Raw genomic sequence first — 26,899 nt, 5'->3', positions numbered from 1 at the left:
TGACATCAGTCAAGAGAGATCAGGTGGCCAAGAGACACTTTTCATCACCTGGGGACCCTCTTCTGCTGCGAAGACTGGGTGGCTCTGGCTGCCAGCTGTGAGTTTGTCCTTGTGGGGCTGATTCCTGGGGGGGTGGCCATCTTGGGTGGGTGCACAGCAGGACCAGGCATCATGGTAGTGGAAATGTTGAGAAAGCGATGCTGGGGGTGAGAGGGGGTACAACAGCTACAGGGTCGGCACTGGCTAGAGGGGTGGTGGGAAGGGATCCTCTTCTGCAGGTGACATGGAGAGTAGCACCTACTCTACCCCAGGAGAGCCGGGGGTCTGGGACTGGGCTGTCTGGGGAGGTGGGACAAGCTGGGAACTTCAGAAGCTCAGGACAGATCTCGTGTCCCCTTGTGCCCTCCGCTGGGGCACAGGCATCCTTGCGCTGGATGGAGCTGCTGTGGGGCAGAGCCTGGCACCCCACCCCTCGTCCCTGCAGCCTTGTCACAGCGCAGGCAGGAGGGACCTGACAGGAGTCAGAGGGAGCTGGGAGGAGTATCCCGAGGGCGCATCATGGTTTCACCAGCTGTTAGCTCAGATCTCGCAGAGGATGCGAGGTCTGGGCTACCTCTGCAACCTTGGAAGAAGCTGTTCTAGAGGAAGAAAGAGGTTTTCCCCAATAGTCCTGTGCCTAAAAGCTACTGTGATGTGTGATGCTGTGGCTGTCCCCCCCCCCTGCAGCTGTTGTTGGAGCAGGGATGGTGCTGGAAGGTGTAGCTGTAGCTCTGCCCTTGCCTGGGCGAGGATGCTCAGCAAGGCAGCTTGCTGGAGCGGTGCCTGCTGTGGGCAGGCTGGCCGAGGAAGGGATGCAATGATCAAAAGAGCTCGAAAAGGCCTTGAGAGGCAGCACTATGGGGCTGCACGCTTGTGACTGCTATTCCTGGCTGCTCTCCTACACCTTATCGCTAAGCTCTTTATAGCGAAACCGGTGCCTCTGAGACACCTGCACATGCAGTATCAGAGCAGGGCTTTCCCTGCTGAGCCCAAACCTTCCTGCAAGCTGAATTGGACAAAACCCAAGATGTTTGCACAGGGCTGAACTAGAATGCTCCTCCCAGCAACACAGTGCCAGACAGGAGCTGCAGCAATCTTCAAACCCTGGAGCTCAGCTAGCTAGCTTTGGTCCTTCCTTCTTCCTTCCCATGCCTTATCTGTGGCCTCCACTTCCCTGGCTCTGTCTCCGCGCAGTCTGGAGGCTCCCCTGGGCGGTGACACCACACTGCTGCCTTTGGAGCGGTGGTCGCGTTCAGAGGGCTGCAGGCAGGAGCAGGGAGCATGCTTGGGGTTCACACCCCAATCCCAGGGAGGAGACCTCGAAGCAGCAGCCTGGGCTGCTCCCGGCACAGCTCCTGGGCGCAGGGGCAGCTGCTCTATGTGCCAAAGGGTGGTCCCAGCCTCCAGACCCTCCCAGGCACAGCCGACACACACAGTCCCTTTTCCAAGAGCACTTACTTCCTCTGCCTCTGGCTGAAAACAATGTGAGAGGAGCAGGGCTCAGCATTTCTGAAAATTAAGCGCTGAGTTCAGCTTAGTTCAGCCCCAGAGTCCACTTAACCCTTTGGTTGCAGGATGGAGCAAATTTCCACGTGCAGGCAGCAGCTTTGGATTGCCGTGTGCAGCACAGGATGGAGAAAAGTAAGAAGGGTCTTGGAGGTGGAAGAAAAGTCTTGAGTGAGGGCCATCAGCGAAAAGAAATATCTCAAAAGCCAGCCCTGTCTGGCTGCATTTCAGTGACTTGCTGCACCAGTTTTGCTGCAGAACCATTGTGCTTCCCGTGTCCTGCAGCAGTGCATGAACCCTCTCCTTCCTGAGCTGCCCCCAGCTGCTAGCACACCAGGAAAGATGCTGTCTCAACGCCACCTGGTCTGGGGCATGCAAAGGTACGGTGGAGGTACATGGGGCATGTCCCTCTCCCCCATACTCCTGTCCCACCACCCGAGCAGCCAGGCAGGCACTAGGGAGCTGCCTGGAGGCCCAGGATTGCAGAGGGCATGGTGCGGGCAGGTGCTTATCACTGCTCTGCACCCATTTGCAGAGGGTGAAAGCAAAAGCAGAGTGCAAGAATGAGGAAATGTCCCCGCTGGCCTTGCTTGCTCCTGCCAGTGTCCCCACAGCTCCCCCCGGCCGCAGAAAATGCCACCCCTCCCCCCCCCCTCCCCCCCCCCCCCCCAATACCAGAGAATCAAAAACATGGAACAGGAGTTTGTTTGACCTGAAACAAAACTTTTCATCTTGTTTGTTTGCTTTTTTCCTCGACTGACGTTAGGTTTGGGCTGACTTCCTTTTTCTTTCAGGTTCATTTTTAAATAACAAAGTGAAAAGCAATGAGGCTGTTAGGTTTGGGCTGACTTCCTTTTTCTTTCAGGTTCATTTTTAAATAACAAAGTGAAAAGCAATGAGGCTGTTAGGTTTGGGCTGACTTCCTTTTTCTTTCAGGTTCATTTTTAAATAACAAAGTGAAAAGCAATGAGGCTTCGTTTTGAACCTGCCAAGGAATGGTCAGCTTCTGAGCACTCCCAGAAGGAAACAGGAATATTGGAAAAGCTTGATATTAATTCTTTCATTGTTTAAAAAAACAACCAAAAAAACCCCAAAAAAAGATCACTGTGTTTTTCTCTGCTTGCCCTGTTTGCAGAGTTTAGCCAGGGTGCACAAATACTGCTGGGTCCACAGATCTCTTGTTCTGTGTGTCTGTATTTGCATTCTGTCAGAGAAGGAGGGTGTTTCAGAGCTGAGCCTCTGCCACCTCCCCGGGATGCCCGTGCGGTGGGGCAGGTAAAGCCTCTCCCTGGGGCTTTGCTGTAGCAGAGGCAGTCGGTGCACTGTGAGGACGGAAGGTCGTGAGCCCCAAGGACACAGCACCAGGGCTGAGCGCAGGGGACAGGTGAGTCCGAGAGAGGCTGCTCATGCAAAGCAGCAGCTGCTTGCAACGGGAAGGAGCTGCGGCCGCTGCAGTCACGCTCAGGTTGAGCAGAGCCCTGAGCTGCTCCCTGACACCGTGCCCATGGGCAGCCTTGCTGCCCTTGACCGCAGGGCCCAGGCGAAGGTGGTGCCTGGGCATTCATGCTTCCCCTTGGGAGCCAGCAGCCTGCCAGCGTGCCGGGCTGTTTACAGCTTAACTCTGGGTAACTCATTGACCTCTCTGCTGGGAAGCGGAGGTTCCCAAGATGATAAGCTGCTCTTGGAAGAAATTCCTTTTCTTGTGCGAGGGAGTGGTGGCGCTGGGCACGCTCGCCCGCCTTGCAAACACGTACGCAGACCTGTGCACACGCACGGGAGCGCGCCGTGTCCCGGCGCCGGCAGCGTTCCCTTGGGGGACCTGGCTTGGAGAGGCTGGAGCTTTGTGGCCAAGAGTTCTCCAGGAGGAAAGCGGTGCTGGGGAGCAGAGCAAGGGGCCCCACACAGGCACGTGTGGAGGAGCAGGTCAGTACAGCTGCTTGCGCTGCTCTGCCCTTGCAGCCGCCGTGCTGGATCTCTTGCTGGGTGCCGGTTGCATGCCTGCGCCCTTCGTCCCCAGCTGAGCAAACACAGCCGGGATGGTGGTTGCAGGTGGCTGGAGCAGTCCGGTGCAGGGACATGGCTGCATAAATCCAGGTTGGGGCAGAGAGTTTGCATTTTTGGTCCCGGCAGAATTTGAGGCTCAGACGTAGTGGTGATGAGCATGCCAGGGAAATGGTTTGTTTTGGGTCTTTTGTACCCAGGAACCGATAGAAGAAGGACAGGAGAAATCACATCAGACATGCTGGAGTTAGGAAAGGGGATATTGTTGCAGGGAGGGGTGCTGCTGGATGACAGCCCTGGAGACCGACAGTGTCTGCAGCAGCTACATCCACCAGACAAAGACTGCCCGGACAGTCGCCCTGCCTCCTGGTTTTGTGCCCTGGGGAGGGAAGCGTGGCTGGCTGGTGCTCTGCAGAGGCTGCCCAGCTGGCATGGCTACACCAGGTTTGCAAAGGGAGCAGAGACTCTGGAGAGCCGGCACAGGCAGAGACCCCCAGCCAGCACAGGCTGAGACCCCTGGGAAATTGCTTCTGTACTTCTGACCAGGCTTTTCCAGTGAGGCCAGGCTGAGGGCTTCAGCAGCAGCAATGGGGGCTCTCCAGCGAAGATCCAGGGGTAGTAAGTAGCAGGGTAAGGAGTGAACGGGAGGTTTTTGCGTTGCTGGCCAAAAGGAAAATTCCATTTCAGGTCAAAGAAGAGGCTGATACCTTTGCTTGTAGAAGGATGGGTTTGGTCACTTAAGTTATCTAGGTAAACTTAAAAGCAAAAAGAAATTTTGAAACTACAAAGGAGGACATTTTTGTTTAGAAAATGAAACATAACGTACTGTTGATTTAAGAAAACATTTTCCCCTGGGTAGAATAATTTGACACTAATCAGTGAGCAGGTATTGCTGAAAACCAACATCATTCTGAGTGAAGCAAAAAGCTTTCTCTGAAAACACCTGCCCTGCTTGAGTGCTGACCACTTTGACAACATGGGCCCAAAACAGCAACATCTTTCCTGTAAAGATGGGCCTGACTCCATCACAGAAACTTGGGCTGTGTGCTCTGAGCACAGGCAGGCCGAAACCCGCACCTGGATCTGAATTCCCCCTCCAGTTCCTGCACCTTCAAAGCATCCTGTTGTCGACTGGGGGAGTTTTCTAAACGTGGAGCTTTCTAGCACAAGCATGCAACTGGAACAGACAGTGTGTCCTTGCCACAGGGAGAGCAGCACCGGCCTGTCCCAGCCGCTCACCTTCGTGCAGGTCTCCACGGCTGCGCAGCTTTGCATGGGAAACGTCAGCTTGACTTTAGCACACCAAGAGAGAGCTGCAGTGCTTTGCACCTTAATGTCTGGGGCTCAGGAGGGCAGGTGAGCTGCAACAAGGAGGATGAGAAAGACGGTGCCTTCTCCAGGCAACCCCAACATTTTGACATCTGGTTTCCCCTGATGAGGACTAGAAATCCCCACGCTTTAAACCATCTCCTGGGCAGACAGGCTGGTGCATTGCTCAGTGCAACCCTCCCTGCAAAGCCTTTTGGTTTGACTTCCCATTTGTTGTAAGTTTGCCAGCCAGCCCCATGAACATGGACTCCACCCTGCCACAGCCCATCCTGCAGCTAGCTACTCCTCGTGCTTTGCTTTAGAAGTGTTGCAGTGGTGCCAGGCAGCCCCCATCACAGCACAGGAATCTGGTGAGAAATTACGCACTGGAGTAATTACTCACTACTCTGGAGAAGCTGAAGGGAGCTGGGAGGACCAGCAATGCTCTTGCAGCACACCACAGCAAACAAGTCACTGCTGTGGTGGCACTGGCATTGAGTGGTTGCTGAAGTAAAAGTCTATCCTTGAAAGACCTCCCTATCTGTGACTTTTCTCCCCAGACATTTTGGGTTTTATGTTGCAGGAGCTGTGTTGCTCTTCCCCAGAGATGCTCTGCGGACATTCGCCATCCATAGCACAGTGAGGCCACACAGCCAGTCCTGAGTCCTGCTCCTGGAGGCTGGGCAAGGTCAGAGCATGTGAGCGAAGAGGGAATGTGATTCCATCCTGGGCTGCCCAAGGGATCCTGCACAGCACCCATTTCGGTCTCTCCTGGTGTTTGCATCTGTGGTCCAGACAATTGTGATCTCAGAGATGAGATGAGCCTTGCTAGCCTGAAAGTAGCCCACAGTGCCTGTGCTTGCAGAGGACTCACCTGTGGCTTGCCTGGACGCAGCTCTGCTCTGCTGAGGTTGGTGTGGAGCGGGCAGCACTGCCAGCTGCCTTCACTGTGAGACAGGGAGAGTGCTGGCTCGGCCGGGCAGGACGGTGGTCCAGGAACAGCTGCACAGCCACCCCGGATGGAGGATGCTGGATGAGCCCCAGCAGGCTGTCCTTGCAGGTGAGGCAGGTGCTTGCAGCAGTGTCAGCAATAGGGTTGTCTTTGGAGCTGGGGGGAGACCAGCGTTGAAGCTCTCTGCGGGGGCCAGCTGCAAGCTCGGGCAGGCTTTGCAGACTGTGGGGCTTCCCATGCCACGGCCAGTGGGAGGAATGAGAGGAATGTGCCATGTGGGCTGAGCAACATGCTCCCAAAGGCAAGGGTGAGAGCAGAGCCCAGGGCAGTGGTGGGGCCAGCACAGGGCAGCAATGCCAGCCAGCAGGATGAGACACGCCCCCCCCAGCTCTGTGGTCCCCAGCACAAGAAGGACATAGACCTGTTAGACAGCATCCAAAGGAGGGCCATGAAAATGACTGGAGGGCTGGAACACCTCTCCTAGGAGGAAAGTCTGAGAAGAGAAGGCTCTGGGGACACCTCATTGCAGCCTTTCAGTACCTAAAGGGGGCTTATAAGAAGGATGGAGAGGGGCTTTTTACTAGGGCCTGTAGTGACAGGGCAAGGGGCAAAGGTTTTAACCTAAAAGAGGATAGATTTAGATTAGATATAAGGAAGAAATTCTTCACTGTGAGGGTGGTGTTGCCCAGAGCAGCTGTGGATGCCCCATCCCTGGGATGCTCAAGGCCAGGCTGGACGAGGCTCTGAGCAACCTGCCCTGGTGGAAGGTGTCCCTGCCTGTGGCAGTAGGGTTGGAACAAGGTCTTTAAAGGTTTCTTGGGAGAATTCAACTTGCCAGATGTCTCTGGAACTACAGCACAGCAGAGAGGGAACAGTCCGGGGGTTCCCGGAGCATGTGGAAGAGAACTGCCTGACACGGCTGGCGGGGGAGCCAGCCAGGGACGGCACCTGCTGGAGCTGCTGTTTGTGAGGGGAGAAGGGCTGGGGGGTGATGTGATGGCTGGAGGCCACCTCGGGCGCAGCGATCACAAAATGATGGAGTTTTCCATTCTCGGAGAAGGAGGGAGGTCAGCAGAACTGCCCCCTTGGACTTGTGGAGGGCAGACTGGGCTGTTGAGGAGCCTGGCTGACAGGGTCCCTGGGCAGGCAGCCCTGAAGGGCCAAGGGCTCCGGCAAGGCTGGACAGTCTTCAAGCAGGAGGTCTTCAAGGCGCAGGAGCAGGCTGTCCCCGTGTGCCGACAGATGAGCCGGCGGGGAAGACCAGCCTGGCTGAGCAGAGAGCTTGGGCTGGAACTCAGGGAGAAAAGGAGTTGATGTCCTTTGGAAGAGGGGGCAGGCAGCTCTGGACTACAGAGATGTAGCAGGGAGAAAATCAGAAGGGCCAAAGCCCAACTAGAACTTAATCTGACTACTGCCGTAAAAGACAATAAAAAATGTTTCTATAAATACATTAGCAACAAAAGGAGGGCTAAGGAGATTCTCTGTCCTTTATTGGATGCGGGGAGAAACAAGGGTGAGGAAAAGGCTGAGGTACTTAATGCCACCTTTGTCTGAGTCTTTAAGAGTAAGACCAGTTGTTCTCTGGGTCCCCAGCCCCCTGAGCTGGAAGACAGGGATGGGGAGCAGAATGAGAAGGAGAAATGGTCAGTGCCCTGCTGCACCACTCAGGCACACACAGGTCTCTGGGGCTGGATGGGATCCTCCCGAGGACACTGAGGGAGCTGGCACAAGGGCTCACCGAGGCACTTCCCATCGTTTGTCAGCGGCCCTGGCTAACTGGGGGGGGTCCCAGCAGACTGGGGGTCAGCAAATGTGACGCCCATCTACAAGAAGGGCTGCAAGGAGGATCTGGGCACCTACAGCCCTGTCAGCCTGACCTCGGTGCCCGGGAAGGTTACGGAGCGGATCATCTTGATGCCATCACGTGGCACATCCAGGGCAACCAGGGGATCAGGCCCGGCCAGCGTGGGTTTGTGAAAGGCAGGTCCTGCCTTAAGAGACGTTATCGCTCTCTACAGCTGCCTGAAAGGAGGTTGTAGGCAGGTGGGGGTCGGTCTCTTCTCCCAGGGGAAAAGCAATAGGGTGAGAGGAAAGGGCCTCAAGTTGCACCGGGGGAGGTTTAGATTGGGTGTTAGGAATAATTTCTTCACCGAAAGGGTTGTCAATCATTGGAACAGACTGCCCAGGGCAGTGGGTAAGTCACCATCCCTGAAGGTATTTAAAAGACATGTAGATGTGGCACTTAGGGACACGGTTTTGTGGTGGGCTTGGCAGTGCTGGGTTAACGGTTGGTCTTGATGTTTTTAAGGTCTTTTCTAATCTAAACGGTGCTATGATTCTAACCCAAACCATTCTCTGACGCTGTGCCCATCGCCCCCGCCTCGCCGGCAGACGGTGCCGGGTCAAAAGGCGCATTGTGCATTGTGGCTGGGGCTGGGGCTGGGACCGAGCCGCGGTGCCGGCCGGGCAGTGAGCAGCACGCTCGCCCTGCCCGCGCTGCGGCTTGCGGCTGGTGGTGTTGCTGGACACATGGGCTGCTGCTGGGGGACCCCCTGGCACCAGGAGCTGTCCCTGGGATGCACAGGTAAGCTGTCTGTGGGGATGCCATGGCCCTGGTCTGTCTGAGCAGGGCTGCGAAACCGGTGGCTGCAGTTCACCCCACTGCCGGGGCTGCTGGAGAGACTCCGGCGCTGAGCGCTGGCTCCCTATGGCTGCTTGCCTGCCTTTCCAGAGATGGTGCCTGGTGTTCCCTCCTCTTGCTGGACGCTTGCTGTGTCACTAGATTTGGGTGCGTGGGGAACAAGGCAGGGCATTTTGGGCGGGGAGGGAAGAGGATGACTCAGAGAGTTGGTTTATTCCCACACTTTTGTTGGCTTTTCAGGAACCCCCTTGCCACCCCTGTTCTGCTGCCACTGCTGCCCAGGAGCACCCCAAGCATCGCAAAGCTCGCAGAGCCCATGGGGTGCTGCCAGACCCCAAGGCACAATTCTTATACCGGCATGCCTAAATGAGCTAATGGGGCTGTGCTAACGAGCTGGAGGAGGGAGGTGGCTCAGGGCCAGTGGCTGTAGCCACGTGTCCCTCGGGAGAGCAGGTGCCAGCGAGTGCCACCAATGCGTCAGCCCCAGCTGCCAGGAGTGTGGCCCCAAGAGCTGGGACCGCGCTGGGCTCTGGGCTGGGGCTGTTTCCTGCCCACTGTTACAAAATATTTCAGCACCGGGGAGGTAAATGAGTCACTGGCACGACTGGGAATGACTCCCCACCAGCAGTTTCAATTGGTCTCTTGAAAAAGTTCCCAGTTCCCTTTCTGAGCCTGGCCCAAACAAAAATAAATACTGAATCGGTGAGTGTGGTGGGGAGCAAATCCACTTCTTCTCTCACCCAAGCAAGCCCTGGCCCCTGCCTGGCTCTGCAGGGACCCACCAGCATGCTGTGTCATTCTGCTGGCAGAGGTGGCACGACCAGTGTCCGACCTGCCACCTCCTTCAGCACTTCATATAGAGACCTCTTGGGCAGGGAGCATCCTGCTGGGGATCCAAATGTCTCTCTCCACCACCCGTCTTCCCCAGGCGAAGAGTGTGAGTCCTGCTGCCCCCACTCACCTGTGCTCCTGCCCTGCTGGGACCACCTGCAGCACACCGCAGCCGAGCGCCGGGGAAAATGGTGGCAGGAGAAGACCATGGCATCAGGTACCTGTCCCTGGGGGAGGGGGACTGAGCCCCTGCCCATCGGGAGCTGCTGAACTCGGGGGAGCCCATCGGGATCTGCCGGGATGCAGGGAGGAGGGGATGGGAGGGAGGAGTGAAGCAAGCGGCAGGCGAGCCCAGCCCTGGCAGTTTAGCTTGCAGGTTTAGCTCTGCCTCTGGCTCGTTTCACTTCCCCGTCTCCGTTTCCCCCATGTGTGGAAGGGGACAGAGTTGCTGGATGAAGTCCTTTGTTAAGTGTGTTCAAATCAGCTGTTGAGAAATGTAGAGCCTTTTTTTTTTCGAAGAAAAGCTCATTCATTACATGTCCAGCCTTGGGCCATTCTTTCTACTGTTAACTATAAATAAGGTTTATAATTCTGCATGCAAATAACAGTTTATTTGACTGAGTGGCAAAGCTGTCTCAATAAAAAGAACTGCGGAGTATAGTTATGGTCACAGAAGTGACTTACAAAAGCCACTGCACGTTCCAGCTCCAGATCTCCGGGTACGTGTTTGTCTTACAAGTCCAATCTGATTACTGAAAAAAATTGGGTTTTAATCTTGTTATCCCTCCACAGCCAAATGCAGCTGTGGAAAAGCAAACTGGATTTTTATGTGCCTCAGCCTTCATTAACATAATTACCAGCTAAAGTTTCAGTTCCTGAATCCTTTATGGCAATAGTTGACCATGTGTGAAGCAGAGAGAATGCAGCTTGGATTTCAGATACTGACCAAAGCAGGCAAGGGAGAAAATCCCATTTTGACTGTCAAATTGATGAGCAAAGAGTTTTGTAAGCCCTCGGCTCTCCTGTGCTGAGGAAACACTCTTGTTCTGAGGTGTCCTCCAAAAACATCTCTGTGTCACGGAATTTTCCTTCTAGCAGATCTGCTCAGTGAGGGTCTGTCCCAAGAGCAAGGAGGGAAGGTCCCCTCACTTCAAAGCTACTCCAGCACTGGAAAGAAGCCAGTCATCAAGGCTATCATATAATTAGGACACAGCAGTCCCGTGGATCTTGCCTCCAACCCTGAGCATGATTTTAGGGTGATACCAGATTCACACAATCCCCAGCCAGATCTGCAGTGCAACCCACGTGCTTTGCTTTCAGATGGCGTGGTTAGACAGAATATCCTAGACCTCTGTCACAAAATTTGACAGCAGCTCTTCCGTGTCCCTGCTCCTTGCTAGGTAAGGCTGGAGCATCAGAACCAAACAATTGTGCTACCAAAGCAGCAGAAGGCTCGCCGGACACCTCCTTGGTGCTGCTGGCTGTCGGGGAGAGCTTCCCACCAGGTAAGATGTTGTCTTTGGCATCACCCAGATTTCCAGTGGTTGAACGTAGCAAGGCCTGGCACCGCAGCTAACTGAGCCCCCATCACCTGTGGAGCTTCTCATCTTTGTTGCCGAAGGGGGGATGACAAGCTGGGTTTGTGTTCTTTGAACATCACAGCCAGGCGAGGGCTGGAGGCACTGGTGGGGCTGGCTGCAGGGAGGCAGTGCGGCAGAGGCAGCTCTGTGTGGCATGGAGCTCCTTCTCCCCCTTAACCCTGCACATGTCCTTTTCAAGAGATTTCGCTCTTCTTCTCCGTTGAAAGCCGCTCCTCCCGATGCCTCAATTCCCAGCTCCAGGAAGCAGCCAGAAAGAAGCTGTGGGCCCTGGAGAGTGATGACAAAGATGTCTGTGCCCTGTTCAAGGTAGGAGCCCCAGCCTGGCAGGGCAGAGCATATACTGGGATGCCTCTGGTGTAATGGGACACCAAACCCAGCTGAGAAAGAGAAGCTCCTCCAAGGCTGCTGCGGGGTATGTTCCTGCACACGGAGATTCTGTAGGGGACTGGAATGATGGTGGAAATGGGCTGGTAAGAGGTGAGAGGCAGATGCAAAGATGAGCGTCATGTCAGGAGCCTTATATTGGAGGATTCAAGTTGCCTGAGGGATCATGCAGATAGCCCTGGAGTGAGTCTAAATAGCCAGCATTTCACAGGGCCAGGATCACCAAAGCTCTGTACCAGACTCAGGTCCCCAGTGGAGGTGGCATCCCTGGACATGCATAGGGGTTCTCAGAGTGTTTGGCTTCATATAGAAAAATCACTACAGGTATAGAGATGTTTCCTGGATTGAACTCTCCTCCCCCGCTGGGTTTTAATGCCATAGGCCCTTAGGGCTCCCTGCAGAGCTTCCCAGAAGACCTGGAACAGTGCAGACATAGTAGTGCCAGCAATAGTGAAAGGAGAGCTTCTCCCTCGAGGCAAGCGGACTGCTTTCAGCCTCAAAGCTGCAGTTTGGAAGCTTTGCCTGTGCTGACTGAACATTAGCCCTCACGTGGTATGGTTCAGGTGTCTGGGTTTCAAAAGCACAGTGGTTCTGGTGTGCACCACAGGGGAAAAGATTTGGAGGAGATGATGGAGCTTCTTCACCCTCCCACTGCTGCACCATGGGGAGCTGTCACTGCGGGTGCTCCATCCCCCCTGGCTGTAGGACTCAGCTGGCTGGAGCACCCTGCCTTTAGCCCCAGGCAACCAACTCACACAGCTTCGGTCTCAACTATGCTGATAGATGAATGCCTAGTCTCATTCCAGCATCTAATATTATTCCCACACTGACAAAGGAGACCCCCTGTCACAGTCCCCAGGAGTGCCCTTAATCTTGCTTTGTCTTCTGTGTCTAGGAGCTGTCAGCCAGGCTGGTCTGTATGCAAGCACAGGAGGATCGGTTCCTCCTCACTTTCAAAACCCTAGAAGAAGTCTGGAAGTTTTCCACGTATCTGACTTTAGGTAATGTTTTCAAGGTGTGGGAGGTCTAAACAGACAGTATGAGAAGCATTTTTTGAGAAGGTACTCTTTGACACCAAAAAAACAGTGGTGTAACAGGGTGGGTAGTTGAAGAATATGAATTAGAAGACCTTGGTGTCCATCTACAGATTTATGAAACCACTACCCGGATCAGTGAAAGAGACCCAGGAGGGTGCCTTTGGGGTAATCCCTGTGTTGCATTTTGGGGTTGGAGGCAGAATTAGAGACTCTTGCCTCACAGTGTTTGCAGATGGCAGACTGGGAGGCATCCAAAGAGCACCTCATCGTGCCCAGTGAATGAAGGTGCTAACACTGCTTTACCTCTTGTTTTTTTAGGGTATGTGGGAAGCTGTCTGGAGCAGCTTCTCTTTGACCAGGACTATTGGCTGAACTGTGCTCTGATGGAGGACACAGAGATCAGAGTTACTGTGGATGAAGATCGCTTGGCCACTATATATATGGGTCTGCTGCTCCAGGAGGGTGAGAAGGGGCTGCATATATAGGGATTTCCTCCAAAACATCTCAGCAGGGCTGTGTTGTAGCCCCGTGCTGGGCTATGTCTTGCACTGATGTCATTGACCTGGGCATGACTCTTTCTCTCTGCAGGTAACTTTTTTTCCAGAGCTGTGCCTGGTGCCTGGCAGCCGGAGCAGAAGGGAGAGGAAGGCCTGCAGCTCTACAGGAATGAGCTGATCCATGTGAAGAATGTTGGAGAGGAGTCTAAGTGGGAAGGGATGTCCTTACTGACAGGTCAGCGAGGCCTGGTGCCTGTGACAGCTCTGGAGCCAATACCTCACCCATTTTACCAGTAAGTAGACTGGCCAATTAATAAGGCTCAATTAAAAAAAAATAGGGCTGGTCCTAATGCATGAGCTGGCACCCAGCCTGGGGTGAGAAACTGCTCTTGCCTCTGGCAATGGGCAAAAGCTACACAATTTTGCGAAGGTATAGATTATGCATCAAGACAACCACTGGAACCAATTCAAGGTCTGTTGATGGGACATGGCAAGGACATACTTCAGATATCATTCTTATATTGATTTAGGTCATACATGAGATTGTTTGTGATTTACAGGTGGTAACTGGGAGGAAAAGCATAGCCTGAGACTTAGGTAATGCCAGTCAAAGTGGGGCCTCACGCTGGACACCTGGCTGAGCCTCCACACTCACAGCTCCTCTTGGACTCACACGGTGAAACCCTCCTTACAGCCTGGCAAATTTATCTGGCTCTTACCATGTGGTGTCAGGCTGCCGTCGTGAGGTGCAAACTGCCCTCTGTGCCCAGTAGCACCATTACAGGGAATTACTGGACGGGTCGTTCTGGCCATGCTACGTAGCAGCTCTGGCACTCCCAGGGAGCAGAACATCTCTTCTGCTTGTGTGAAACCATCCCTGGTGCTGGCCTGAGGACAGGACTGCTCAGAGAGGACCAGTGTGGTTACCCTTTGCCTTGCAGGTGGTTCCTGAAGAATTATGCTGTGAGTTTTGGCATCTCCCAGGAGATCAGTGGGACGACCTCTCAGACAATTGGTGAGTGATACCTGTGTAAGGCAGCTGCCCTTCCCAGGGAAGGGCATGGCTCTTGCAAACCTGAGTTTGGCCACAAATGCCAAGTGCCCATCCCTTGTTCTGACAACAACACTCCATTGCAAGGTGCTCTAAGGGAATACTGCATCTTTGGACTCCTGCATGGAGAACAGAGCTTGCAAATTGCATGTTCTTAGAATGATGATCTGGGGAACACAGAGTACAGTGGGCAGCTGGTGGCATCCTTCTGCCACTGGGTTTTTCTGTTCTACTGCAATTTTACTTCTCCTTTAATTTTTTCAGGACTGAGGTTTTAAATAATTAGGCTCCCACTAGTGTGCATATGAAATCTGTACCCACCATTCACCTGTTAAGCCCAGGCCATTTGTGCCCAGACATGGGCACTGTTCAGAGCATGCTGGACATGGGGGGTCACACAGGTGAGAATTTGGTGCGTAGTGCGATGGACATTTCTAGCAGGGAGTTGAGACAGTGCAGGTTCTGTGAAGCTCTGTGTTTCCAGCCACCTTCCATACTGCAGCTCTCAGAGGTTTCAGTCTGGCTATGTGGTATTTATCCACGCCTCTTGTATATTTTGTTATAATCATCTTCTCGGGAAGAAATTGCAGGTATCTGAGTCTGAGAGCACAATAAATCTTAGGAGCCAGAGCGGCAGCCTTCTCAAGCTGAAATCATGGTCTCTCCTTGCCCAAATCTTTTCCAGTGAGGGAGTTTTAACAAGAGCCACACACTGAAACGCCCTTGTTTGTTTTGGTTTCCCAGTCAAAGGCAGGTGCACAGCCACAGAGGACCACAGAGGAGCAGCATGGGATGAACTGAGTTTCTCCAAAGGAGATGGCATAGAAGTCATTGGCTTCTTCATTCCAGGACTTCCATGGTTTGTGGGCAAATCCCTCAGCAGTGGGAGCATCGGCTTTGTCCCGACCCGATACATAAGTCCTGAGGCTTGCGAACCTCTGTAAGTTTACTGCTACTATCCAGATTAAACTAAACTTGGGAGAAAGTGAAGGGAAAACTCCAGGTCCCAACTCAACACTGCTATGTAGAGTCCAGGCTGGATAATTTTCTTTGCAAGGCCTTCATGGAGGATCCATTTGGGGTCTGCCAGCAGCCTTGGCCAGGCTCTGCTGCCAGCAGGGAGGAGTCCCTGCTCAGACAAAGCAATCATATTTCACTTGCCTCAGGTGCTTCTTGGAAAGGAAGAGATCTGGCCCTGGGCTAAACCTGGCTCTATGCTAAGGCAGCCCAGACATCTGTGTACAAGACAAGGTGGCTTCACAGTCCTGCCTAGAAGTGTTCTTGACTTTGTAGCTTTGTCTGAGGGGCTTGAGTCTGGCAAGGGTGGGGAGAGCAACGACTGCCGAGGAAACCAAGTCCTGCTTTGCTTCCTTCTGCCCCTTTGCTTTCTGTGGGATGTCGAGCTGGAACGACCACTGGCATCATTCCTTACTGAGCAGAACTAAACACCCTCCCAAGGATACAGACAGGAATTGTCTGGGGAGGGAGGGTGACACAACCCCACTCTGATGACCCAGGTAGTTGTCTTTGTTGATGACTTAAAGACATAGCTCCAGTTCAATATCCATCCAAAACCACTTCTCCTCCAAGAGTGTGTGGGAGGGAGAACAAGGTCTTAACCTGTTGCTAGGTCTGTTGGGCATTCCTGGATCAGGCTTACTCAAGGTAAGTCCTGGGCACTTTTCTCTGACACTACAGAGAACTCAGAGGAGATCAGATGATGCCCTGGCCTCAGAAAGGACTTCTGGAGACAAAAAAGACCAATAGGTTCCTCCTTCTGATATCCATTGGTTCTTCCATGGAGAACATGGATCTGAGAGCCCTCATGGGGAAGGTGTCCAGGCTTCTGAGCAGAGCTTTTCTGGTGGGGGAAAGAGGAGGGACAGGAAAGTCCATCTCATTCCACAGGACAGCTGTAGTGTCATGGGATGGGGAGACACTGACTGTTTTCTCCTGATGTCTGCCTCAACCCAGGGGAAAGGGCTTGGTGTTTCTGAGTGAAGAAGAAAAATCCCCGTTCCTGCGCATCCCCTGCAATGGTGGCGAGCAGCACTTCACCACCCTCCTCAGTGACCTGGCACGCACAGACATCACCTCCGTGTACCGGCTGGGTAAGTTTCCCCTCTCCTTATGTGCCCAATCCCCTGGCTCCCCATGGAGAGCAATGCTGGGCAGTGTCTAGATTGCTCCTTGCTCAGGGCTTTGCAACGGTAATAACTGCTGTGGTTGAGACAGCCTCCAAACCCTCTGCTCAGGCTGGTCATGGAGGCTGTAGATACCCTCAGGAGCTGGGCCCTGCCACACTCCAGTGTGTAGGGGTCTTTTCTGCTTCCAGGGCAGCTCCTCAGCTGTGCTTCACCCTGGCAGATGCTGCTCTCCACTGATCCTGGTTGTAGGTCCCTGCCTACAGCAGGTCCCTGCTGCTGTCTGACCTTCGGGTGTCTACCGAGGGGAATGCACAGCTAAAGTGGCAGGTGACATCATCTCCATGCCCGTAGCAGGAGCCAGGAGGGCACGGTTCCTGGGGGGTTTTCTCAGTTTCTCTGTGCTTGCTGTGTGGCTTTTGCACCATGTCTAATTCCTCTGTCTGTATTTCTTGCCTTCTCACTCCCTAGAAGCACAATGTGGCCGTGCAGGGCTGACCTTGGGATCTCCTAGGGTCCAGGGGACCTGCCAGGCCATCTGGCTCAGATGCAGTGAGCCTGAGGTAGAGCCTGTCAGAGATAACCACATACCTGAAACCTCTGAACAGACACAACAAGGATCTTAAGAGAGATAAAAACCTGATAAAACTCTACCCGTGCAAAATAAGACCTGCTTGTTCCCAGGTAACTATAATGTTACCGGTGCTCACCTCACCACTAGCTAAAACCTGTTGTCCATGGTCTTATAGAGAGCCCAGCCCCAGTAGACAGAGGGGTGAAACCGTAGCTGCATGTGGTGTCTGTGGCCAGAAGTAAGCTCGATCTCCATATACATGCCTGGGATTTAGCAGAGCATCAGAAAATCTCTCTGAGGTTTGAGCACTGTGTCTGCACGTTAGCACTGACCAAAGCTTTGGTCTTTTTGTTTTCTGTTTCTCTCTTTGTGTAGAAGGTTTTGAACCTACAGCCATGTTCCCGAAGGTGCCATCAGGTGAGTATGTGGGGGAGACAGAATGGGATGCTTTTAGGATGACTTCTGGGGGTGGATGTTGACGTGGGAAAACATCCCACGGTGGTTTGCCTGTCCCTTCCAGAGGCTGTTCTTCGTGGCTATAAAGATACCCAGCTGCTCCAGTCTTGGGAGGAAATAAATGACTTGGCTACAACTAGTACCTCCGAGCTGTCTAGCCCAGGGAGTGAATCAGCCCCTGCTACACTGGAAGATGTTCTCCTGGAGAAGCTGGATGATTTTGATGATCCCAAGTTTTTTATTGACCTGAATGCTGGACACATGGAAGATGCTGATGTGTTTGACCCCATATTGACCTTCCTTAACCAAGACAGTTATGTACCCAGTTTCCAGAGCCTCTATGATCTCAATTTTTCCTTCCTCAACTCCACTTTTTATGGTTTCTCTGATGAGGATGAGCTGGTCTTGTACCTAGAGACGTCCAGGAACTGGGCCAAGAGGACTCATTCAGTGTGGGCTCATGTCAGGCTCTGTTTCCTCTTGGGTAAGCTCTGCATCAAAAAGGTCAAGTTCTCTCAGGCTCGAGTCTACTTTGAGGAAGCCATGAGTGTCATGGACAGGGGCTTTGGGGACCTGCCCCTGCTGGCTGCCTTGCATGTGAACCTTGCCTCTGTTTACTTGAAACAGAACATGAAGCCCAAGTTCTCCTCCCTACTGGGAAAAATGGTGGCCTTGCTTGTCTGCCTGCCTGGCCGCTCTTTCAGCTCTGAGAATGAGCTGGAAGTCATGATGTACATCCTGAGGGAAGCCGTTGCTGTGGGTAATGCTCCCTTGGAGGCACGGGTCTGCTTCCTTATTGTCAAGCTTTTCCTACAACTGGGCAAAACCGATGAAGTGCTGCCCTTTACTGAGCATCTTCAATGTCTCACCGCCACTTTACTCAGCACGGACACTAGTTCTGTGCCGCTGGATGCCACCCCCATCTTGAGCTACCTGTATGAGAAGAAGTACTTGCCAAATATCGCACTGGCCTCCGCCAGGTTGTTTGTTCCCAGTGGCATCAAGGGGGCACCAACACCTATTTGGAAAGCTGGCTTCATCCTCCAAAATGCATCCAAACTCCTGGGAAGCAAACCGGAGAGGAGCAGCATCCCAGCACTGGCTTGTTTCTATCTCAAGCAAGCACTGCATTTCTCCTGCGAGACCAAAGCTGTGCCCATGCAGAGGACGTTGTGTGCCATCTTGTCAAGGATGTACCTCCAGCATGGCGCGTTGGATGGGGCAGTTAGTTATGCAGCCACGGCTGTAACCCTCAGCAGACTGATGGGTGAGGAGGAGGCTTTCGAGTCTTCCCTCTCTTTGGCTTGGATGTATCTCCTGCACAGCCAGCCAGGCCCAGCTGCAGACATGATGTGGCAGCTCTTGCACTCTCTGCACAGGACGGACAGCGTGACTCAGGGTGGAGCGGTGCACAATCTCCTGGCCATTGCCCTCAAAGGGGAAGGGCAAGTGCAAAAAGCTGCAGAGAACTATCTCCATGCCCTGCACAAAGCCAAGGACACTGGGAACAAGAGGAACCAGGCTATTGCCCTGGCTAACCTGGGGCAGCTGAGCCTCTCGCGTGGGGCGAGCCAGCTGTCTGAGCTCTACCTGCTCCAGTCAGCTCAGCTCTACACTGAGCTCCAGAGCAGCGAAGACCTGGAGATGGAGTTGGTGCAGGTGCTGCTGTGGCTAGCGCAGGCCATGGTGAACAGCCAGAGGGTGGAAGGTGGCAAACTCTGTTACGAACTGGCATTAGTTTTTGCCCTGAAGTGGCATAACGTGAGGAGTGAGTACAGCTTTGCTGCCGGGAGCCAGGGCAGCCTTCACCTCTGTGCAGCACCCTGTCAGGTCCCTAACGCAGTCCCCTGATCTGTCCTTTTCCCTTCCCTGTGCCATGCAGGTCAGCTTCACATCACTGAGTGTCTCTGCCATTTCTACAGCAAAGTGTCCCCCAGTCTCCAGGCCTGCGTTACCTACCATGAGCATTGGGTATCTTTGGCACAACAGCTGCAGGACAGAGAGCTGGAAGGCAATGTCCTGCAGGCCCTCAGCCAGCTCTACCAGGCTTTGGGCACATCTGAGTAAGTCCTGTCTGTGGCTGTGAGATGCTGTTAGAGAGGGGTCCCTGCTCACCCAGGGCAAGAGCAGTGGCTTTCCTGGGGTGTCCCTGGGGTGAGAGAGGTGGGGAAGGTGTGTGGTAGCTCTAGCTGCCCTCAGGCAGGCTGCTGGTTAACCTGCTGCTGAGATAGATTTGCAAGCTGTTGCTGTGCGGTGTAAAGGGGAACGGTTCAATGTCAACCAGAGTGTTGCGACAGCTGGGACAAAACTGGGGTCTGGCCAAACACAGTTTTCCAGAGAGACATCCAGCCTTGATCAGAGGGGACCCAGCCACAGGGAATTCATCGCTTCCTTTGGAGGCTTATTCCAGTGATTAATCACCACCATTCACCAGTAAAAATAGGTTCCTTATCTGTTATTTGAATGTCTGGCTTCAGCCTCCAGCCGCTGAGTCTGCCCTTCCTATCCCTGCTGGAATATTTCCCCCGGGGAGGTATTTAAGACTCCGTATCAGCTCACCTTTCAATCTCCCACTTGACACATGCAGGTGACTGATTAGATTAGGTGGGAGAGGAGGGAAAGAGACTTGGACAGACCACAGACTTGCTTCGGTCTTTGAAGGCAAATGTGTCAAATGGCGGGGAGCTGGCTCCTGTGTCCTAGAAGGACAAATGGGCAGGGGCTGTCATTAACGCGGACGTTAACCTTCCCATGCTAGGTCGCAGTGAGTTCAGAGGGAAGGCATTTAGGAAGCAGACGCCTGTCATGTGAACAGTGCTATTTAAGATCACAAAGCACCCCACTCCCTGGACTCGAAGGACAGCCGGAGCCCCGTTGCCAGCAGGCGAGACACCAAGCAAACAAACATGCCCTGGGCACTGCCCAGTGCGCCCCTTGCCACAGCTGCCTTCTGCAGGCAGCACGTCCAACCGCCTGGCTCATCCTGCTGCTTGTCCCTTTGTCCTCTAGTGTCCAGGGGCTTGAAAGGGGCTATAAGGTCTTGCACATTTAGCCACAGATCTGCCTCCTTGGCTGCACTGAGGGACAAACAACGGGCAGTGATGTAGTTTGAGTGCCAGATGCTGTCTGGAAAATGAAGGTGAGAGCACTCCCTGCCTATGCTCCCGTGTGTAGCTGGGAGTGACTTAGTGTAGGGGCACAGACAGGGTTTGCAGATGACCTGGACAAAACCCTCTTTATCAGCTGAAACAAGCAGGAGTGAGGAGCAGCCCTTTTGGGAGCCGGCTACCTTGGGGCTGTGCCATGCACTGGGGTCCCAGGCTGGGCTGAGGTTGCCAGATGATACGCACACATGCACTTAGTATAGTGTCCTTAGTCTCCACTTAGCATGGAGATTTCCATGATTTTACCAGGACACATTACTCAGAACTGTGGCTGTCCATTTGTCTCTAACCTGTGGCAACTGTAGGAGGAGAAGATGGGTTTGCCAATGGGCAGGTGTTGTGATAGCTTTGCAGCTGATTGCTCAGGGGGTCCTGTGATTTGTCTGTAATGGCTTTTTGCCTGTTACCATCACAGGGCTTTGAGAAAGTCCCTGGACTGCACCAAGCAGAGTCTAAGGATCTTCATTGACCTTGAGGAGACTGTGAAAGCAGCAGAGGCCTGGCTGCAGGCAGGAAGGCTCTATTATCTTATGCAGGAAGATGAGCTGGTGGAAATGTACTTTCAGGTATGGAGAACGTGGCTGGTGCTGTCCCATTCCCACTCTGTCTAGCTGTATTCCCATCACAGCATCCTGGTAGGAGCCTTTTGGGGCTGGAGGACCTGGAAGGGAGAGTTATGAACAGTGTGAACCTGCTGCTAAAAGGAGGAGCTGTTGCCTTACACTTATGCACTACCTGGCACTAAATTTCTTATCTTCCTTTCCATACGCTGGGTTTAGAGGGTTCTTGGGTGAATGTAAGTGAATTTATTCAGTAAGAAAGTGATGCAGGGGTGCCAAAGGAAGGTAGAGGTGCCAGGTGACCATTTCCCATTGAAATACGCATAGATAAGGGGCAGGGTGCCAGGGAAGTGCTAGGAGATTTCTTGGAGTAGAAGGCTACTGCCTTATTTCCATCTGTAGCGTTATTTTAGCAGCTGAGCTGCGAAGTGGAAGAGCAGCTCATAAAATCTTAAGGCTCCCTCGTTCAGGGAGCAGCTTCTATTAAAAGATGGGAAATCCTTTCACGTGCCCAGAGTAAGCAGAGCAGAAGGCTGGTTGGGTCTGCTGGGGCTGCACTGCACTGGGGTATCCAGCAAAGCACCAGCTTGGACACATGTAGAGGGTGTTTTGGATCCTCACTCTCTTACCCAGAAGCATTTCTGAATTGGTGGGGCTGGGTGACTGAGGTACACAGTGGTGGGAACAAGTTGAGGAGCCTTTCCCATCAGTCACACCAGCATGCCCCTAAATCAGAGGGGTAGAGGCAGGGAGTTACTGGTACAGGGTGGCTGCTCAGGAACATGGGTGAATTGAATAGATGGCTTTGGTGTCAGCCTGGTTCCTGGTGTTCACAAGGGAGATCTGAGGCCCATAATAAGAAGCCATCATTGCCTCCCTGGTTCGTGGCTTCAGCAGGGAGGCAGGCGCTAAAGGAGGGATGTCCTCCCATTAAGAAGGGCCATAGATGCCACGTCTCAGCAGGGCTGAGTCACTGAGGGGCCCCTTCCCAGGCGAGGTCACTGGCAATGACAAATTGTCATGGTGTAAGGAACAACACATTATGGCTGGAAGGTGGCACCCGGGCCAAGTGCATAACTGGCACAAAACGGTCCTTTCCAGAAGTTAGCATACCTGCCCACCCTCCTGCTGGCTCTGCCCTTTCCCTGTGTAAGCTCTCCGTTCCCCTTGTCAATCTTCACGTTGGCTCCACCACACCAATGACAGATCAGGGCCGGAACAGCTGCTGGCCACACTGTCCCAACTCTAAATCCTGATGCCATTGGATATCCCAGCTGATCAGCTTGTCTCACTGACCCTGCACAAGAATGGATATCTGGCTCCTGGCTGCATCTTTACACACATCACTTGCAAATTCAGCACAACAGCCCCGTACACCTGCTGGCCAACCTGTCTCTGTGCTCTTTGGAGCAGGGGCTCATGTTTATGATGACTTGGTTTTATTTAATCACGCCAAAGTCTGTGCACAAATGTCTCTTTCCAAGTCTCACTGCAATTCCCTTTCCTTCTAGGCAGCCATTCAGACTGCTCTGAAATGGGATGACTTCTCCTTGGCCATGGATCTTTATGAAAAAGCAGGTGATACCTTTTTTAATGGCAGTCGAAACAGAGATCGAGCAGTGGAGTTTTATAGGGTACTGATCCCTCCAAACATTTCTGTCCTTGTGTCCCTGCAAGGTGATGGCCATGGGGAGCTTTGCCGCAGCGCTGGCTGCAGGCTGGAGGGATAGGGGGTGGTGAGGAATGGGGTGGTCTTGAGTGTGCCAAAGTGCAGACATTGCTGGAGGAGGGAAACCAGGAGTGCAGACATATTTTGCAATGGCTGCAGCTCACCACAGAGATCATTTGGGAGGTGGGAATAGGGTCTTTACATTACAAATGCTGGCAGTGTTAGGTGTGAGCTGGCTGCTCCCAGGGACGTGTGCTCAGAGTCAGAATTTCAGGCACCTAAGGAAGGGCAGAGATGTGAGGCTTAGATTTTGAGAACCATGCTCTGGGATGTGAAGCTCGTTTTCAAGGGAAATAAGGAGCTAGAACCTGAACCTGAACCTGCAGCACTCAACCACCACATTGTCTGCCTGCCACACCAAGTGCTTGGTCCATCTCCTGCTGCTCGGTCACCTCTCTGTGGGCAGTGCTGTACCAATACCTCCAGGAACAGCAAGGACTCACTGTTCTCTCTCCTCAGGGAGGAGCTGTGCCCTTGGCCAGGAAGCTAAAGGCCATTAAGACAGAGCTACGCCTGTTCAATAAGCTGGCAGAGCTGCAGATCGGGCTGCAGGGCTACGAGAAGGCACTGGAGTTTGCCACACTGGCAGCCAGGCTGAGCATCAGGGTCGGTAAGTGATGCACACCAGCAGGGTGTGGGCAGTTACTGGCTCCTGCAGATGAAGTTGCTTTTCTGGATGAGAACAGTGTGCATGTGAAAGGGAGATCTCCTGCTTTCGTAAGACTGCTGGACATATTCTTATCCTAAGTTGTATCATCTTTTTAAGGCCACTTCCCCTTTTAAGCTGCATGACAGCCACTTGGGAGTGCTCTGCAGTGGTAGTGGTGGGACCAGCTGGACAGAGGGCTGTTGCACAGGAGGTCTGATGAAGGCACGGGACTGAACAGTTCGTCTCTGCCCTGGCTCTTCTGATTAATTAATTCTTTCCCTTTACAGAAATAGTTTGAATGGGCAAAATGCCAGAATAGGTGTCTGAGGTGGAACCAGTCTTGTAATAGCCCTGTCCAACACCCAAGACATACCCGGGCTGAATCATATACTCCCTGGGCAATCTCTCCAGCCTTGGTATCAGCAGCCCTGCCCATGGTTCTGTTTTCTCTGAACCATCTGCAAGCCCTGTTGTCTCCTTATGAAGATATTTGTGCCCCCAGGCTGTTGAGCAAATGCATCCCCAAGCAGCTCAGCACGCCAGGCAGGGGATGTATTGTGAACATGATGCAGGCTGACTGTATCAGCGACTCTTTTCCAGGAGATCAAATGCAAGAGCTGGTTGCATTCCACCGCCTGGCTACAGTCTACTATTTTCTGCACATGTATGAGATGGCAGAAGATTGCTACCTGAAGACGCTTGCGTTGCGCCCCCCCTTGCTGCAGTGCTCTGGAGAGGCCCTGTACTACTGCAAGGTGTATTGCCACCTTGGCAACCTGACCCTGCACAAACTGAAGGTAGAAAACCTTTCCATGATGCTGTGCTAAGCTCTCTGGTCTTGACAGAGAGCTGGAGGTGGAGTATCACATCTGCTGGCAGAGCAGCCACACATGTAGGCAGCTGCATCCTGTGACTCTCCATCCTATCTGCAGCTTTAGAATAAATGCACACAATGCTGGCACAACCAGGTTTTGAAGGGGAAAGGCAATTTGGAAAGAAGTGCTGGCACTTAGCTGTGACTATATAGAGCCCATTTCAATGAAGTCAGGTGTCACTGGGTTCTGCCTGGAACCACCAGGCTCTGCTCCAGCTCCCTTACACCCTGTGACCTTCAATTAAACCACTTCCTAATGCCTGCCCTGTCCTTTATGCTTAGGATGAACAGGATGCAGCAGCCTACTTCCTCCTGGCCCTTGCTGCAGCGACCGAGCTGGGAGACCAGGAGCTGCAAGACCTCATTCGCAGCAAGCTGGGTGACATCCCTGGTGCCCCATGGGGTGCTGAGAGCACACCGGGCCATGCCACCTACCGGCCCAGGTGGCTGAGTGAAGGCGGCCACGTCGTCTGACTGACCCACCACCCTGGGGACTCCAGTGTGAGCCACCAAGCAGTGTTGTGCCGTGCCGCTGGCATGGGTCCACGTGCTCTCCAGAACAACCAGCCCAGGAGAGGTCCTGCACCACATCCCAAGGAGCTGGCAGTGTTTGGACGACTTGTCCCTGACAGGCAAGGGATGAAGCACTTGGGACCCTGCCCTCATTTTCTGGGAGCGGGGCTGTGCATCGCAGCCCAGGTGGCACATCGAGGATGGGCACCCAGGCAGGATGAGGGCCTGGCAGTGGTGCTGGAGCAATGCAGTGCAGCGGGCCTGAGCGACAGATGGCATTTCAGGAGTGCGGCTGTCTTGTGCAGGACAGGAACAGAAACAGGAGAATGCTGCCATGTGCCTGCCTGTGCCCCCAGCTGCCCCACACACCTCAGGTCCCATGGGGCAGCTCAGCCCGACCCAAATGTGTTTTAACTTGAATAGCAATTCCTTTATTTATTCCTATCTGGTTTTTGTCCTGTCTGCTCTGCAGAGGTCTGTGACCCATAGCCCTGTGAGCCTGGGGCCTCTTTGGTACAAAGCACCACTGAAGCTTTTGGCACGGAGAGGCAGAATTGGGGGAAGGAGGAGAAATGAAAGGGGCTGCTAAAGCCTCACCTGGGGACAAACCCCACATGCAGATGGACAGCTGCTTGGGGTTGGGGGGCAGAGCCCACCCTCACCCCAGCCCTGCCGTTCAGCCTCAGGTCTCTGGAGCAGCTGGGGTGGCCTTTTCTGCCCCACAGCCCATGTGCACATTGAGCATCTAAAGCATGAGCATGCTGTGAGTTCTACACTGGGATAGAGCACTGGAACAGGCTGCCCAGGGGAGTGGTTGAGCCACCATCCCTGGAGGTATTTAAAAGAGGTAGACATGGTGCTTAGGGATGTTGGTTTAGTGGTGGACTTGGCAGTGCTAGGTTAATGTTGGACTTGATCTTAACGGTCTTTGCCAACCTAAACGATTCTATGAATCTATGATTCTAAGCGCCGTTGGTGCAGACCTGGCCCTTTGCAGCCTGGCACCCTCCCCAGCCACCCTTGTCCAGGCTGCAGAGCTCTGCAGGATGCGGGAGCACTGTGGAGCAGACGGTGAGGCTGGGTGCACTGGCCTGTGCTATGGCACACATCCAGCCCCCTGGGCAGGGGTGCTGATGGGATGCAGGGGGACGTTCAGTGGGGAGAAGCAGCTGCACTGCCTTTGCATGGGCCATTGGGAGCCCAAGGAGAAGCCGGCTGCTCGGCAGGCAGCAAGCTGCCTTCAAGTGCCCTGAGTTACATGGCTGGAGAAGAAGCAAAAAGTCCTCTGTGGAACAAGCAAGGGGAGCAGGGGGGACGGAGGAGGCTTCTCCTGAGAGCTGCCACCCAGCTCCGGGAGCAGCACACAGCTCTCCTCCACAGCCGGTCTCACCACCAGAGAGCAATAAATACCCATGTTTGCAGCCTCACGTGGGTGAGTGCCACTTCCCTGCTAGACCTCGGGTTTCAGCCTGGACTGGTGCAGAATGAAGAATTAGCAGTTTTTCCAGCTCATGTCTTAGCTCTGACAACCAGTAGCCAGACACCCAGCTGGGGCTTCACAGGGAGACCCTGTTCCAAGTCCTTCCACCTCCCCGACTCGCTTCACTGCATGGAAATGCTAAATGCAGAACATTTATTTCCACTGCACTTTGCAAACACTGAGTCCATTTTCTCCTAATCCCTGCAAAGCATCCATCGTCTGGGCAATGAATAGTTTACAGCTTGTTTACTGAGCATTCCTGCAATGCCGTTAGGGGAGCCTCAGCCCTGAGCTCAGAGGATGTAAGTCTGTGTCCCATTTGAAATACAACAAGCTCAGGGGAGAACTGGTCCCCAAAACCTTCACTGCACAGGGCTGCCTGTTCTCAGTTCAGGTGGCTGATGCTCACCATGCTAGAGCAGGATCTTTTCAGCAGTTTTTCAGGTCAGTTCCCCTGTGTTTTTTCGTACACGGGGAAAAGCACAGTCTCATCTTTGTACCAGAGGGCAGGTCAACAACTGGACATTAGACTATCAAGGGGAGGGGAGAGAGGGAAGCTTTGATGACTCTGGAAGACCTAGGGGTCTGCATGGTGCGGATTCTGGCACCAAGATCTCCACCCATCTCTCCCACCATCCCCAGCACCTTGCTTAGGGATGCGGCCCAGCCCCATGGCAGCTTGCCTACAGCAGCTGCTGTACCCAGACTGTCTGGTCCTCAGCAGTGCCTTTTGGGTCCCCGAGATGAGGCTCAAGGCCACCAGGAGGCTGCTGCCCAGAAATCCCAGCAGGGCTTTTGTTACCAGTGGTTGTAGCAGCTGGTGCTGTGCTGCTGGTCAGGCTCTGCACTTGGTGGTCGGGATATGAGTGGCTGTGCCTCTGTCTGTGGTAGAGACCCCAGACCCACAC

At 53.6% G+C, this 26,899-nt stretch overlaps 2 protein-coding genes across 6 annotated transcripts; one reads left to right on the top strand and one right to left on the bottom strand.

Moving 5' to 3' along the window:
• Nucleotides 1-2,594: 2,594 nt before the first annotated feature.
• On the bottom strand, nucleotides 2,595-9,496 carry LOC119152468. Its single transcript, XM_037397812.1, has 2 exons — nucleotides 9,409-9,496; nucleotides 2,595-4,301 (listed from the first exon to the last, which is right to left on the bottom strand). Exon 2 carries the CDS (start codon nucleotides 3,621-3,623, stop codon nucleotides 2,613-2,615), a length of 1,011 nt encoding a protein of 336 aa, XP_037253709.1. The 5' UTR covers nucleotides 3,624-4,301; nucleotides 9,409-9,496; the 3' UTR covers nucleotides 2,595-2,612.
• Nucleotides 2,851-24,955, top strand: SH3TC2 (SH3 domain and tetratricopeptide repeats 2). Of its 5 annotated transcripts, XM_037397809.1 has the most exons (20): nucleotides 3,381-3,468; nucleotides 4,753-4,902; nucleotides 5,438-5,914; nucleotides 9,376-9,495; nucleotides 10,679-10,783; nucleotides 11,058-11,185; nucleotides 12,159-12,264; nucleotides 12,619-12,762; nucleotides 12,889-13,090; nucleotides 13,739-13,812; nucleotides 14,593-14,788; nucleotides 15,823-15,959; nucleotides 16,942-16,983; nucleotides 17,087-18,790; nucleotides 18,905-19,085; nucleotides 20,602-20,752; nucleotides 22,258-22,380; nucleotides 22,935-23,085; nucleotides 23,725-23,921; nucleotides 24,281-24,955. In XM_037397809.1, exons 3-20 carry the CDS (start codon nucleotides 5,881-5,883, stop codon nucleotides 24,470-24,472), a joined length of 3,987 nt encoding a protein of 1,328 aa, XP_037253706.1. In that variant the 5' UTR covers nucleotides 3,381-3,468; nucleotides 4,753-4,902; nucleotides 5,438-5,880; the 3' UTR covers nucleotides 24,473-24,955. The 5 variants fall into 5 exon arrangements, with proteins under 5 accessions (XP_037253707.1, XP_037253706.1, XP_037253705.1 ...); XM_037397810.1 differs by lacking the exons at nucleotides 3,381-3,468; nucleotides 4,753-4,902 and adding an exon at nucleotides 2,851-2,929; XM_037397808.1 differs by lacking the exon at nucleotides 4,753-4,902.
• The last annotated feature ends 1,944 nt before the right edge of the window (nucleotides 24,956-26,899 follow it).

Source organism: Falco rusticolus, chromosome 8, assembly GCF_015220075.1.
Source record: "Falco rusticolus isolate bFalRus1 chromosome 8, bFalRus1.pri, whole genome shotgun sequence".
NCBI classification, from domain to species: domain Eukaryota; kingdom Metazoa; phylum Chordata; class Aves; order Falconiformes; family Falconidae; genus Falco; species Falco rusticolus.
The sequence above is the reverse complement of the archived record's forward strand: the minus strand, read 5'-3'. Positions and strand labels throughout refer to the sequence as shown.

What these genes read in the sequence shown, in the direction of transcription:
- LOC119152468 (XM_037397812.1), bottom strand. Translation starts at nt 3,623, where the DNA reads ATGTCCCTGCACCGGACTGCTCCAGCCACCTGCAACCACCATCCCGGC.
- SH3TC2 (XM_037397806.1), top strand. Translation starts at nt 8,336, where the DNA reads ATGGGCTGCTGCTGGGGGACCCCCTGGCACCAGGAGCTGTCCCTGGGA. An exon ending in TTCCACGTATCTGACTTTAG is followed by an intron (nt 12,265 to 12,618) that starts GTAATGTTTTCA and finishes TTGTTTTTTTAG; the next exon opens with GGTATGTGGGAAGCTGTCTG. An exon ending in CAGGCTTTGGGCACATCTGA is followed by an intron (nt 19,086 to 20,601) that starts GTAAGTCCTGTC and finishes TTACCATCACAG; the next exon opens with GGCTTTGAGAAAGTCCCTGG.